The sequence below is a fragment of the Chiloscyllium plagiosum genome, unplaced genomic scaffold (assembly GCF_037043375.1).
Source record: "Chiloscyllium plagiosum isolate Xiang-an unplaced genomic scaffold, Cpla_swu_hap1 HiC_scaffold_53X, whole genome shotgun sequence".
NCBI lineage: Eukaryota > Metazoa > Chordata > Chondrichthyes > Orectolobiformes > Hemiscylliidae > Chiloscyllium > Chiloscyllium plagiosum.
In genome coordinates, this window is record NW_028270191.1 from 19,840,035 (window position 1) to 19,856,079 (window position 16,045).

General features: G+C 41.1%; 1 protein-coding gene across 1 annotated transcript in view; it reads right to left on the reverse strand.

The window, feature by feature from the left end:
* Positions 1 to 16,045, reverse strand: part of lmbr1l (limb development membrane protein 1-like) — a 62,348-nt gene that overhangs the window by 22,266 nt on the left and 24,037 nt on the right. Inside the window, exons 3-8 of the mRNA XM_043681824.2 lie at positions 10,719 to 10,752; positions 8,284 to 8,423; positions 6,408 to 6,511; positions 4,781 to 4,907; positions 3,289 to 3,357; positions 2,631 to 2,695 (exon numbers count right to left, since the gene is read on the reverse strand). Of these exons, the coding sequence (XP_043537759.1) occupies positions 2,631 to 2,695; positions 3,289 to 3,357; positions 4,781 to 4,907; positions 6,408 to 6,511; positions 8,284 to 8,423; positions 10,719 to 10,752 (539 nt within the window). The remainder of the gene's footprint in view (positions 1 to 2,630; positions 2,696 to 3,288; positions 3,358 to 4,780; positions 4,908 to 6,407; positions 6,512 to 8,283; positions 8,424 to 10,718; positions 10,753 to 16,045) is intronic.

Sequence of the window (16,045 nt, forward strand, 5' to 3'; positions counted from 1 at the left end):
CCTAACCTACACATCCGTGAACACTACGGGTAATTTAGCACGGCCAATCCACCTGGCCTGCACATCTTTGGACTGTGGGAGGAAACCGGAGCACCCAGAGGAAACCCACACAGACACGGGAAGAATGTGCAGACTCCACACAGTCACCCGAGACTGGAATTGAACCCAGGACCCTAGTGCTGTGAGGCAGCAGTGCTAACCACTGAGCCACCACACTGCCCTTTTCCTTTCAGCAGGAACGATACCCCTTTTGTAAGGAGGGTGTAAGGAAGCAGCGTCCCCCTTGAGCACACACTGCAATCCCACCCCAGTAGCAGCATAGTCAGCATTGCCTTTCCCTCCAGTTTGTAAATGGAAGTATGAAGTAGCTCTTGGTGATGGAGAGGCAAGGGGGCCAGAAAATCAGCTTACAGTCAAATGGAATATCAGCATTCCAAACACATGGTTCAATATCTGTTACCAGGGAGGGGATGGAGTCTGGGCATTAATGAACACAGTTTGTAGCAGGGATCAAAAACAATGGTTATTCAATACAGACAACATTTAATTGAAGGAAACTTCTGCTCATCCAATACTGAGTCTTAGACAGCAGCACAATGAATTAGAGGCAATTCAGCCACTGCAAAACTAAGTTAGATGGTACCTTGAAGTTCCAATACACCAGTAACAGGGCAGTGTTTACAGTCTTGTATGTAACCATGAAGACTGATCAGGGAAAGGGATAAAGGGGACAGAGTCATCATTGATCAAAAATAAAGTCAGTTTTTGTATTAATATTCTCATGTAGCATTGACATTGGAGAACTAATTATTGAAGTAAAAGTACATTTTAAAACATGCATGGGAATGTGAGCCTCTTCTCATAGCACAAAATGCCTTTGTTTATGTCAATTTATCACTGACATTAGACGTACAAATGACAAACCAAGTCCTAACAAATTTTTGAAATCAATATTTGATTATTTAAATGTAGTACCAGAATGAAAGTTAAGAAAAAAAAAATCCACTTCTATGGTGCATTTCATAAACTCAGCACATCACAAATGGCTGCACAGCCAAAGAAAGCAGTTTGAAATTAGTCACTGTTGTAACAATCACTTAGTTCACAAAGAGGTCCCACAAACAGCAGGGAGATAATTTTGACTAAGTTGGATTTGCTTTGAAAAATTGTAATTATTTTTCAAGGGCAAATATTGGTTGATGCCTTCTGCTGCTCAAAAGAGTGCTATAACATCTTTTCATGTGTACCCAAAGAGGGCAAGTGGGGCCTCGATTTAAAATGTCTCATCTAAAAGTGGCATCTTCAGCAGCACTCCAGTGTCAACCTGGATTCTATGCTCTGAAGTGGAACTTGAACCTTGACCTTCTAACTTAGAGGCAAGCATTACCAATGAGCTATAACTGAAACCTTAAATTAATGAAAGTACACATGAATACTCAAGGAATTTGAAAATGCAATTCTTGTGGTATCTAATGAGACACATAAGAAAAAGTCTCACATTTGGGTTACTCATTGCTTATCTAATTGCTGCAGCAAAAATCAAAAGGCAGACAATTATTTAAATTGAGAGAGACTCAAAAAAAGTCCAGCAAATGGATGCACTTGTGTTTGAAACACAAAGCGTTAGCATGCAGGTGCAGCAGGTAATTAAAATGGTAAATTGCACATTGGCCTTATTGCTAGGGGCTTGGAACTTAAGAAGTAGGGAAGTCTTGTATCAACTATACAGGGTGTTGATGAGTCTGTACCCACAGTACTGTGGAGAGTTTTGGTTCTTGTATTTTAAAAAGGGTACACTGGCATTGGAAGCAATTCAAAAGAGATTCACTTGGCTGATTCCTGGGATGAAGGGATGGCCTTACCAAGAACAGTTAAAAAGATTAGGCCTTGCTTCATTAGAATGAGAAGATGATCTCATTGAAATATACATGGTTCTGAAGGGGGCTTGACAGAGTAGATGTTGAGAAGATACTTCCACTAGTTGGGGGGGATCTTGAGGAAGGGACATCATTGCAGAATAAGGGGACACTCATTTATAAGAGAGATGTGAAGGAATTTCTTCTCCCAGAGGGTAGGGAATGTCTGGAATTCTCTACCCCAGAGTTGTGGAGGCTAGATCACAGAGTATTTAAAGAGGAGGTGGACAAATGTTTTGAAATAGTAAGGAGTTAATGGCTGTGCTGAGCTGCCACAAAAGAGGAGTTGAAACTTGGAGCAGATTAACCATGATCTTATGGAATAGCAGAGTGGGTTTGAGGGGCCAAATGGTCTACTCCTGCTCCTATCTCTTAAGGAATTTAGATCATTTCAGTCAGTGGAATTGGGAGTGTTACAATGTTCATACACGGAAATGAAAATCAGATAGGTTCCTGCTCCTGGTTATTGTCCAAGCTCTCTGTTGATAAATGTAGCTGTCCACACATAACTAGACTTGACTGTTATGGTCTGACATCGAACTGACATCATCTCCATTCACAGAAAGAACTGCAACTTGAGATACACCCCAGGGTGCAGCTGGATTTGGAGGAAATGCATTCCAGCAAGAGCCAGCCTATTCTGAAGAACAGAGAAAGTTTGGAGTTATAGAACAGTCCCTTAGATGGTGAGAAGTTCCGAATAAGATTCCTTACCCTGGGTTTTACAAGTAGTTGCCCAGTGACAGTGAACATGCGGGACAAGCCAAAAGGAGTGCACACTGTGAAGTGAAAGAGACAAGTTAATTCTGGAAATCAAAGACCTTTGCAATAAAAAGAAATAAAACTAAAGCATTCTGAACATTTCCTTTTTTTTTATAAAAAGGACATGAAAAGACTTTACAATGATGAAATGCTGCGTAACATGACTCATTCTAGAAAAACTGTAGTAAACAATAATCCACTGGAGATCAAAGAACTGACTGCTTAAAGTAGCAAATCAAACTTCAATTTTCTCTTTGTTGTGCCAATGCTCAATTTAAAGAGGGGAAAGTTAAGCAGGACAAGTTTGATCAGTTCAGCTCTGGTTGTAGAGTCAACAGCCCCTGTCTGCTTCTCATGTTAAATAAATCGATTTATGCTAAGCTTTGTCCTTGCATTCATCGATAGTATGCAAGTACATAACCCAAAATTCACATTTGTTCAAGAACACAGTTTACAAGCCATTTGAATTCAAGTACTGGGCTATTTAAGCAAACTTCACACAATTGTGTGAAGCTTCATTTAATTTCATGAAAATGGTTTTAAATGCTGCTATTTAGCAGGAGAAACAGCAATCCAAGGCCATTATTTTATACTAGAAAATGTTACTCACAGAGGAGAAGCAGAACTCCAAATAGAGAAATACAGGAGTAGAGGTATGGAAGGTAATAGTCCCACAGATCTGTTGGTGTAAGAGAACACAGGTTAAAATATAGACGGAATAAGAATGAATAGCTGGAGAAGGGTCTTGTTCTCAAATTGTTGACTTTCCTGAGATGCAACATCCTGATGTATAAAGCTCCATCCCAAGATAACAGGAGCACAGAAATAATACCTGAATTTTTTCAGTGCAGAACGAGACCATTCAACCCATCCAATGAGCCTTCAGATTTTGTGCTAAGCCTGCAACAATTCTAGTGCCAATACCATCACAATTTTAAAAAAAACAAATTGCAATATGTGTTGCCACTCCTCCTCCAGGAGGTCCCAGATGATGGGATAGAAAGCAACAAATCCAAATTTGCTGATAGCACAAAAAGATAGATACATTGTAACCTTAGGCTTCTATCTCCACTACTTGCAGACAGACACTGATAGGTTAAGTAAGTGTGCAAAACTGTAGCAAATGGATTTCAATGTAGGCAAATACGAGGTCAGAGCTGAAAATGTGTTGCTGGAAAAGCGCATCAGGTCAGGCAGCATCCAAGGAGCAAGAGAATCGACGTTTCGGGCATGAGCCCTTTCCAGCAACACATTTTCAGCTCTGACCTCCAGCATCTGCAGTCCTCACTTTCCCCTCAAATACGAGGTCACCCAATTTGGACCCAAAAAGGATAGACATAGCAAATACTAAATGACGAAAGGCTAGAAACAGTGGAAGGTCAAAGAGGTGACACAGTGGCTCAGTGGTTAGCACTGCTGCCTCACAGTGCCAGGGAACTGGGTTGGATTCCAGCCTCGGGCAACTGTGTGGAGTTTGCACATTCTCTCCGTGTCTGCATGGGTTTCCTCCGGGTGCTCTGGTTTCCTCCCACAATCCAAAGACGTGCAGGTTAGGTGAATTGGCCATGCCAGATTGCCCCATAGTGGTCAGGCATGTGTAGGTTAGGTGCATTGGTCAGGGGTAAATATAGGATAATAGGGTTGGGCTATGGGTGGGTTACTCTTTGGAGGGTCAGTGTGGACATGTTGTGCCGAAGGGCCTGTTTCAACACTGTAGGGATTCTATGACTTGGGAGCCCAGATACATAATCCTTAAAAATGAACAGGTATTGAAAGTTAATCAAAAAGGTAATGGAATGCTGACCTTTGCATCTAAGAGATTAGAATAGAAAAGGGATAGGATTCATCCTTTTGTTATACAATGCTCTGGTTAGACCATGCCTAGAATAGGTGAATATTCTACCACACCTAAAGGCGTTCTGTACTGGCCTAGATTTACAATGACACCTTGACTCAGAGGGGTAAAGTTACAAGGAAAGATTTAACAAACGAGGCTGGTGTTTCTTGGGGTTTAGAAAGTAAATAAGTGTTTTGATTGAAGTTTTCAAGACATCAAAGAGAACAGATAGGGTAGCCGATTTAGCCTTTTGCTTGACACTCACCATACAGAGATTCTCTGCTAGCGGCATCATTATTGATGATTGCAGATGCCACCCACACAATCCCCAGTACCAGGAGGGTCAGAAGAAAGAGGACAACAAATGTTTCATAAACTCGAGCCATTATTCCCTGTGGAAAAGACAATACCATCTCTCAGACTGGGTTCCTATTTATTAAGAATGACAATTAACATATTTGAGCTGAAAATCCAGCTCAGATAAATGAGATGTTAAACCCAGCTATTTTAATGTCAGTAGATTGTACTACCAGTGTCAGTCAATGCAGAGAGTTGTTTAACTGACCCAGTCACCCAAAGGGAGAAACCAAACTCAGACTGGATGACTGCTTTGTGTAACACCTCCAATCTGTGTGTAAGCAGGACCCCGCCCTTGCCATAGCCAGTCATTTTAACCCAGCATCCTGCTCGCATGTCACATGTGTCTGTCCTTGGCATACCGCAGTGTTCCAGTGAATCACAGCGCAAACTGGAGGAACAACATCTCATCTTTAGATGAGGCACTTTACAGCCTTCTGGACTTAATATTAACTCAACACCTTCAAATTGTGAAGCCGCTCCCATTCCTCCCCTCTCTTTTAGCTTTACTTGTTCCATTCTCTGTCACCATGTCCACTCTCCCCTTCCCCCACCCGTGGGATTACCTGTTCCTCCCAGTCTGCCAGTTAGACACACCATTGTTCTGCCATTCTCACACTACCACCACTTAATCTGAACATTGAGCATCCTTTCTCCCCCAATACTCCACACCCCACCAACCCCACAGCCCTCCCAAACTATTACATAAATGCTGCCCCTCCACACTTCATGTCAGCCCTGAAGAAGAGTCATCCCAACTCGAAACATGAGCTTGTTCTCTCTCCGTCAATGCTGCCTGACCCGCTGTGATCTCCATAGGACATGCCATAAATCAATCAATCAATCAATCAATCAGCCAATTCCAGGATTAGTTTAAAAATCGCTGAAATTTGCCAAAGTAGCTCTCAAATAACAAAAACAGGTTACATGCAGAGAGATTAGTTTATTGAATCTTCACTATCAATGGATTCAAGGCCTGACAAAAAAAAAAACTATCAACCACACATGATGGTTAAACCACACTGTCAAATCAAGCTAGACCAAAGCACCCATCTGGTCATAGAGTCATAGAGATGTACAGCATGGAACTCTCCTCAAACTCTTCACATTTCCAGAATGAAAGATAATCCCCTAGCCCTTTTAAAAACTCCCTTAGTTTACACTTTAGCAACACGAGGAATTATTAATGTGTCATTAAGATTGAACTTCTGCCTCTTTGCTGCTTCCGCCCAGCACACAAAGACAAACATACATTCACTGCCTCCCCACAACCCCTCAATCGTTCAACCCATGTTCTGCACTTCCTAAATTCTGTCCTGCCATTGAGTACAGGACTACACTTCAGTCAAGTTTGGAGGGGAAGACATAGCCAGTCTTCCAGCTGGTTTGGTATATTCAACATTCTTGTAGATATTGCAATACAGCAATCAACCCTTCTCATCCTATTTTCCAGTAATGGTTTTAAATCCAATTACATTCACTCATTTACCACTGCTCTTTCAGTCTTTCTGCAACACCACAATATCCCTTCTTACCTTTTTTGAGCCAGCAAATCCCTCAGATTCAGTGAAGAAATACGCAAAAGGCATCAGGAACACCAGAGAGATGTTGGAGAAGAGAAAAACAAGATTCCATAGGCCTGCAGGGAGAGACACAGGACACTTACATTCTCTGGAGATTTCTGTTAACACCTGCTGTACAATTATTGGGTTCTGCAACTAGTGCTGATGCTAGATAATCAAGGAAGCTTAATTATCTGAAACCTCCATCAGAACAGTCATTGAGTTGCAATTGGGAACACTGACTCTATTAGAAGATAAAAGAAAATAACTTTAAGGAAATAAGTCTGTGCAATTGGAGACTTCGAAATGGGAACTTGAAAGGGTTCAGAAAAGATTTACAAGGATGTTTGAGGCTGAATAGGCTGGGGCTGTATTCCCTGACGTGTCGGAGGCTGAGGGGTGACTTCATAGAGATTTATAAAATCATGAGGGACATGGATAGGATAAATAGACAAGGTCTTTTCCCCAGGGTGGAGGAGTCCAAAGCTAGGGCATAGGTTTAAGATGAGATGGAAAAGATTTAAAAGGGACCTAAGGGGCAACATTTTCACACAGATGGTGGTGCATGTATGGAATGAGCTGCCAGAGGAAGTGGTGGAGGCTGGTATAATAACAGCATTTCAAAGGCATTTGGACAGGTATATGAATAGGAAGGGTTTGGAGGGACATGGGCCAATTGATGGCAAATGGGGAGATTAGGTTAGGCTATTTGGTCGGCATAGATGAGTTGGACCGAAGGGTATTTCCACGCTGTACATCTCTATGACCTAATGGAAAATTTCAAAGGCTTTTAAAATGGAATTGAATCTCAGATCCAATGCCAGCTCTGACTGAATGTATCTCTACAGGTTTCAGTATAATCAGCTAAACATTCAGTCTACCAACACAATGTCTTCCCAAATCAATTAAAAATCACACTGACTTGGTTAGCTAAATTGATGACTTGACCAGTCAAACAATCCCCTGTCAGATTTCCAAATATTTGTTTTTAATAACTAAAACAAAAAAACCCAACTGCAAAATAAGCTTTTTCCCTAATTCCCCAGTGATTCTTCTCCCAGATTGCTTGCACCAGTCTCTGGGAATTAATCTTTTGATACCTGGTACTCCTAAGACAATCCTGCAGGTTTTACGCCCCTAATTATAGCCAGCATTTTAGATACCATATTTGATGCCTATACTACAGAATGAGAAAATGCTCATTGTTGAATAACAAAAGAAATTGTGATGGAGAAGGAAATAAAAATCCAGAGTCAGGATTTGAGATACAGAACAGGCCGAGCATTGTGAGAACATGGCCACCCTTCCTCAAAACTGTAGCTGCTTGTGGTTATTCCCTTTCACCACCAGATGGCAACTTTAGCTCATTCCCATAGGCTCTGACTCACTCTTAAGAAGCACAGAAAAATCAGTACTATAATTTTGAAAAGAAAGTGAGGGCTGCAGATGCTGGAGATCAGAGCTGAAAATGTGTTGCTGGAAAAGCGCAGCAGTTCAGGCAGCATCCAAGGAACAGGAGAATCGACGTTTCGGGCATAAGCCTTTCCTGAAGAAGGGCTTATGCCCGAAACGTCAATTCTCCTGTTCCATGGATGCTGCCTGAACTGCTGCGCTTTTCCAGCAACACATTTTCAGCTATAATTTTGAAAAAGCTAACAACCCACATTTATTATTTTAGCTGCATTAGTGATTCAAATTGGAGTTCAAGCCGATACCAGGTAAACAAGAATATAGCTCTTTTCTTGATGCCCTATAGTAACGAACATAATAAAACTCAGCAGTGTTTTATAAAACTCAATTCTTTACCTGAAAATGGACAATGTTGTTATTTAAGCTCTCATTTACTCACCATGAATAAGTGAACCATTCAACCACTGCATATAATAGTTTTCCGGCAATGAAAGCAAGACCTCGTTGCTAATAATTGAAAACGGAAGAAGGAAGACAGCCCCAGCAGATACTGCGAGGGTGAACGTACACATCCATAACCTATTTACAAAAAGATTAAAATTACTCATGAGTGTCCTGTTATTTTAAATAAAAAGGTCAAATTTATGTCATTACAACATATCAACATCTTCCAATTAGCACATGGCTCAGATGTAGCACACAGATAGGAGGGCGAACTTGGTCCTTTATTGCTTAAGGCAGCTGACCATAGCACCTCCATTCTCTTGCCTTCAGCTGCACCTCGATCAATATGAATAGTACTGCACAGACAGCCACCAAAAATCCCTGTGTTCTGAATCTACCAACAGGTTAATCACACATGCATTGGGACAACAGATGGTGGGAGGTGGCTCTGTGCTTTTAAAGCAGCATCTTTCCATAAATAGTAAGTGTGGGAGAGGGGAAGCATAGGGGTGGGTGAGGAGGAGAGAGAGAGAAGAGTATAATATTTCAGTAAATAATGCCTCTTGACTAGATTTTTAAAACAAGCTTCCTCAGCACTTCAAACAATGTAGATAATCCTCTGAACACCATGGTAGCAGACAGAGACAATGATCCAGTTCAAGGTACACAAACTCTAATGACATTCACACAGAAATACATACAAAACAAGTGGCTACATTGCAAACATTGAAATTTTCAAACTGCTTAATAGCCAAAAAGATGTGAAAGATGCTTTATTAATGTAAGTTCTTTATCTCTCCTCCCCTTATTCAAAATATTTAATGACTATTTGTATGGGAAGTCCAACATTCCCCGCTGTTCAGTAAAAGAAGAACTAGTTCCACTTCAGTGCTTGCCTCTGCAACCAACTGAGCCCACATGGACTCCAGACGACATTCAAACCAGCACAGTTTGGATCTGAACAGGACAACCAGTACAGACTACAAATTCAAAACCACCAGCAATGGTTCTCCTTCAGGATCCTCCGCTCCACGCTCACAGCTATGCGCCGCCACCTAACCTCTCTACAGTCAGCTATGCCTCAACTGAGGGCCACACTCTCTCAGAACTGCAACCCCCTCTGTACTATATCCTAAGAAGAATTCATTCCTGATGAAGGGCTTTTGCCCGAAATGTCGATTCTCCTGCTCCTCGGATGCTGCCTGACCTGCTGTGCTTTTCCAGCACCACTCTAATCTTGATTCCACTTCTAGGCAATTGACAGTAATTATCTTATATTTAATAAACTCAAAGACTTTCACCATTTATTGCATCTCAAATGGAGAAATTTTGAAACCAAGATAATTAGCTTATAATCAAGGCTGTTATGTCAGCCAAAAGTAGGGGAAAAAAAAAATCAATAACGTTCCAAAATATCGTCTAGGGCTTTGGCCAATTTTTATTCATTCTTTGAGTATGGACATCTTTGACAGGACAGACACTTAATGCCTGCTTTTTTATTATGCTAAGAAGGAAGTGATAGACTTTCTTGATCTGTTGCAGCTGTTTAATACAATGGAATGGCTTGTTAGGTCACCTTAAAAGGTTAGTCAGGCATCAGAAAATAGCACAGCATCATAACAGGCCATTTAGCCCAGCAAACCTGCATGTTGACGGGGTTTGGAATTACCTCTAGGCCCAGACCAAACAAGGATAAAAACAGAAGGTGAGGGAGAAACTCAGGATTCTGATGATGTTTCAAATCCATTGACTGTGTTTTTCTCTCTCTACAGATCCTGCCAGACCTGATGAATTTCTCCAGCACTTTGTTTTTATTTCAGATTTCAACAAGCACAATTCTTGGTTTTTATCTAAGAAAAGACTGGTTTCCAAATAAAATGAACACTGACAAGCCAGTTTCCCACACCCCCCCACAAAAAAAAACTCCAACAACTTCATGGCCAATTCTGCTGATATCATATTTTTATTTCCAGATCCTTTTTTAAAAAAGTGCATTCATATTCTTGAATTGCTAGAGTGGGATCTGAATTCTCATCCTCTAGATTACTAGTGGCACAACCAGTATATTGTACAATAGGGTGGCATAAATATTTATTATGTTCTTAAAAATAATTCAGACAAAAGAAAAAGGTGGCCAAATAGCTGGATGGCTGTCTGAATTGAGACATACGTGTCTGTCCAAAGGGCAGGACTGAGCCGGCAATAATTTCCTAATTTTACCATCACATACAAAGTCCAAATGATTAGTGCCTTTGGAGACGTCAGTTCGATTGGGACTAAAGTACAACACAGAGCCATTATTATAAATTTGTGGTATAAGGCAGTAGTTCCCATAATTCCTCCTTTCGGCTGGTTTATAGCATGGCTGGTTTTAATGGAAGAAGATGAAAATAGAAGATTGAGTTTAGTATATCAAGAAGTTAAACTTACGTGATACGATTGACTGTTGCATCTTCATTATTGTCTAGAGAAGATAGATAATTTCATATTATATAAGTTAGAATCACTGCTTTATTTTTACAACAAGGATTTATTTCCTTATTAATATACAATTTCCTGATGGTAGAAAAATATATACAACAATGGATTTGTAGGGTTGAACTAGGAAGATGGTCTGTAACACCTTTGAGCCTAATCAAGCCGTCAGAGTCTTGACACTACACAGATTTCAAAAGCTTCACTTCCAGATTTCAACTGTTAGTCAGAGAAACACATCTTGGTTCAAGTCTTAAATTAAGGACTATAAAGGATAGGTAACATTTAATATATTCCAGATTTCCTTCCACAGTCTTAAGAACACAAAGGCTGAATCAAGAAAAGGCCATTTGATGTCAAGCTCACATCATCCAGAGCCTATGCATAATTATTCGGAGATGGTGAGGACTGTGGATGCTGGAGAGTCAGAGTTGATAAAGTGTGGTGCTGGAAAAGCACAGGAGGTCGGACTGCATCAGAGTAGCAAAAGAGTCAATGTTAATGGTATAAACCCTTCTCCTGAAGAAAGGTGATGCCCGTAACGTTGACTCTCGTGCTCCTCAGATGCTGCCTGACCTGCTGTGCTTTTCCAGCACCACACTTTATCAACAATGTATGATCATTACATCATAGCTACCTCTTCTCATGGGAGCAACTAAATTCCTTTCCTTAAATAAAACAAGCATTTATGTCTCCATCACCTTCAAACCCCATTCTCAACAAACAGCAATTCAGTTCTGTTTGGAAGCTTTATTTGATCTCAAACCAACCTAGTGTCCTTACCACATGTCCACTGGTTGTAGGTTTGCTTGCTGAGCTGGAAGGTTCGTTTTCAGACATTTCATCACCATACTAGGTAACATGAAGTCGCTTTATCCGGAGGCTCACTGAAGATGTTACCGAGTATGGTGATGAAATGTCTGAAAATGAACCTTCCAGCTCAGCGAGCAAACCTACATCCAGAACCTCAAACTGAGATACAAATCTTCTCAAAACTCACTAACATATTCACTGTCCTGTGAAAAGAGGGATCTTCCTCCATCCCTCCAAGCCCACTTTACAGCTCTCCAGTCTTAATAATGACTTCACCAGACCAAAGAAAAGCTCACAGCACCAAGAAAGCTCAACAGCACAGTGTCCCTCCACCCAAAAGACTGCAGCAGTTGCAGGCAGCAGCTCACCACCACCTTCTCCAGAGCATTTAATGATGGGCAGAAAAAGCTGGCTTAGCCAGCAACACCCACATCCCAGAAACAATTTTTTTTTAAAAAGTATTTAAAAAAAAATGACAGGTCCTTTTTCTTTACATTTACATACAGGAGGAACATACACTATTTTGAAGGTAACTCTCAAATAGGGATCCTCATGCTCGGGTGGCAGGCTACATAGTTGGGATTGCCATTTTTCTTTGGTTAATATAACTAGATTCTGCGTCGCTTTGCCACCTTTTGTTAATGTTTCTGGTCTGCCTCAACCACACATCTCAAAAACAAAAAAAAAGCCAAAAAAAAATCTTTAAAGTCAGATCTGAAAGTAAAAGGCTAACTTATGGACAGTATTTTGTTCTATTGGTCTTTTTACAGAAGGGCCAATTCTCACCACCTGTATGTCTGGACTTCACTTCACCCCACCAATTAATAGCCATGCCTTCAGGAGGTCTATACCCCAAGCTCTGGGCTCTCAGATGAAAAACCTCTGCTTCCCCCCTTTCAAATTTCATTGGCAAGTTTTTAAGCAACCCATTTCTTATCTCCTTCTAAAGATGGCCATAATTTTCTCAGATTACATCAACGTGATGCATTTTTCATGTTTCCCAACACAACTCTGGCCCAAAATCAATCAAAATCTGCTGGGTAATTTGATTTCACCCAAAACTCACTGAAGAGCATTTCAGCAACGGCTCTAAGATATTTGTGGCTACGGAAATGTGCCAACATACACTCTTCATTAATAGAGGAACAACATGTCCAGAATGTTGACAAGATGCTAAGGAAGTTTAAGCCACACGTAGATGTCATTGCCTGTCCAATGGTACTTGACCCTATCAAATAACATGCAGGCTTGGCACCACTAGGTACCATATGAATAACTGAAACAACATGAAGAAGTGAACAAAAATAGCCCCTGCAGCTGTTGGTTGTATTGTCTATGCAACGATGAATTGCCTGCTTTCTCTCTATGTCCTGAAATATGAAGTCATCATAATTTGGAGAATACTACACGAAACAGCAGCAAAAGCTTTAGAAGAACACAAGTGAATTAGACTAGCTAAACCGTCGCCTGCAAGGAATTAGTTGATCTCAACAAGGGAGGAAGTAGGACCTCTATAACCAACAATGCTGCCTCTGGGGGAAAATAGTCATCTGTGAAGGACAACTCCGATCTCAACACAGGAGGCACTAAAAACATAATTCTACGTAAAATAAACAGTCTCATTAAAATGCTCAGTACTGCAGGATTCTGTCAACAATTGGACAAATGAAGCAGCTGATGTAGTTAAAGATGTACAAGATGATCAACAAGGTGTGTTTAATTCCCAATCTATGCTAAGAATAACCCTTGGTACCGCTGGGATATGACATGTGGCCTTGTAGGTCAACAGAAAGAAAACTGTTACATATCAACAATACCTCAGGAATTCTTTTTAATTCATTCATGGGGTGTGGGGTTTGCTGATTAGACCTGCATTCATTGCCCATCCCTAATGCCCTTGAGGAAGTGGGGGTGACTGCCTTCTTGAGTCACTATAGTCTATGTGCTGCGAGTTGACCCACAACCCCATTAGGGAGAAAATTCCAGGATTGTGACCCAATGACACTGAAGGAATGGCAATATATTTCCAAGTCATGATAGTGAGTGGCTTGGAGGGGAACTTGTAGGTGGTGGTGTTCCCCTGTATCTGCTGTTCTTTGCCCTTCCAGATGGTAAAGGTTTTGGTTTTGGAAGGTGTTGTCGCAGGAGCCTTGGCACCTTTCTGCAGTGCACAGTGTAGATGGTACACACTGCTGCACTGATGGAGGAGGGAGTGAATGTTTGTGGATGCAATGCCAATCAAGTAGGCTGCTTTGTCCTGGATGGTGCCAAGCTTCTATGTGTTGACGGAGCTACATAAGTAGGGAGTATTCTATCGCTGTCTCGACTTGTGCCTTGGAGATGGTGGACAGGTTCTGGGGGAGTCAGAAGCTTCTCCCTGCTCTTGTAGCCACTGCATTTATTGGTCTAATCCAGTTTGGTTTCAAGTCAATGGTGACCTCAGCATCTTGATAGTGGAAATTCAGTGATGGTAATACCATTAAATTGCAGGGGCAGTGGGTTTATTGGTGGTGGTCATTGCCTGGCACTTGTATCGTGCAAATGTTACTTGCCACTTTTCAGCTCAAGCCTGGATATCATCCAGGTCTTGCTGCATTTGAACATGGACCGCTTCAGTACCTGAGGTGTCATGAGGTGCTGAACACAGTTTGCCAATGACAACACATTCCCATATCTGACCTTGTGAGGGAGGGAAGGTCATCGATGAAGCAGCTGAAGGTGGTTGGGCCGAGGAAACTACCCTGAGGAACTCCTGTGGATATATCCTGGATCTGAGATGACTGACCTCCAACAATCACAACCATCTTTCCATGTACCAGATATGACACCGATCAGAAGACAGTCCCAGACCCCAACTCCCAATGATTCCTGTTTTGCTAGGTCTCTTTGATGCCACACTCGGTCAAATGCCACCTTGATGTCAAGGGCTGACACTCGCTTCTAACCTCTGGAATTCAGCTCTTTTGTCCATGTTTGAACAAGGTTTCTGACCTCATGACAGCCTAACTGGCCCTGGCAGAACCCAAAAGGAGTTCTTTCTGTGTTTAAGGAATTCACTTACAATTGCCTTCTTGGCTTGGGGTGATGAACAGCCCAAGGTAAGGCCCTGTGGAACCTCGTACTGAATGAATCACAACATAACTAGAAAGAAATTGGGGGTGGGAGAGACTTGAAGAGGTGGGATTGTATTGGACAGGAATGTTACCACTTCAGAATGGTGTAAACATTGGAATAACCAACTTTTTGCTAACTGATGTTTTAACCACTTGTCATGCTCCAGATCAAACTCCCCATGCTTGAAACAAACTGTACGATTCTGATCTGTTGCTGTGGGAAATTTCTCAACACAAGCATTTCTTTAATTCATCGCTTCCAATAGACGGGAGGTGAAAACATGGAGATTTGAGCACTAGAGAAATTAGTGTTCAATGTCTTTCAATTTTTCCACACAAACTCTAGCTCAGCTGACAGGCTGAATGATAATAAACTTACAGTAAATTAATTAAACAGCCTTCGAAACAAACCCAATCATGGAAACATGCCCTGTGAATGAAAACAAGTCTCAACATTTAATATAAACCTGATGGAACAAATCCTCTTCTCCCTCCCCACTACTTCCCCTGAGGACAAGGTTCTGCCTTGGGAGAGCTGTCTTGACGTTTCAAATTGATGACAGCATTGCTGAGAGTGACAAAGGCAACTGGACATCAATTGATGGCAAGGCATTTGTTTTAAAAGACACATTACGCTGCAGGCAAGAGAGTCTACGTCACTCAGCTTTCATGATGCAAGGAAGTACTGGACTCTTTAAAATTCAGAATTGCACCCAGTTAATAGTTTGCATTTTTTAAAAATTAAGTCAAACTTGAGCTACGACAAAGGGTGGTGCTGAGTGAAGGTTACGTTTTAGAGGCTGGAGGCAGAATAGCAAAGCTTTTTGGATATATATCTTTTAAATGGGTTAGTCATTCTCCAGGAGCATATGGAAGTGAAAACTTTCTTTTTTTTCTAAAATGGTGTTACTATCAAGTTCTGACAAATTCCTTATTGCAGTCTACTTCATCAGCAGCCTGCAGAAATCTCAACAATGGATGGCCAAGCTGTTATTTATCAATTATTATAAATATATGGGATAGTTCAAGCTCACGTATTTCAGATAGGACTCATCTTTTCTGAAGATCATTAAAACACTAAATTAAAAAATAAATGCTGGAGAAACTCAGCAGGTATGGCAGCATCTGTGGAGACAGAAACACAGTTAACATCTCAAGTTGAATAAAGGGTCATTGGACTTGAATCATTAACTCTGCTTTTCTCTTCATAGATGTTGCCAGACCTGCTGAGTTGCACCAGCACTTTGTTTTTGTTATAAATTTCCAACATCTGCATTAATTGTAAAATGCTTTTGTTTTTAAAAATAGTTGTATTTGGATGATCATGCCATAAGGGGTTTTAAATCTCTTCTACAT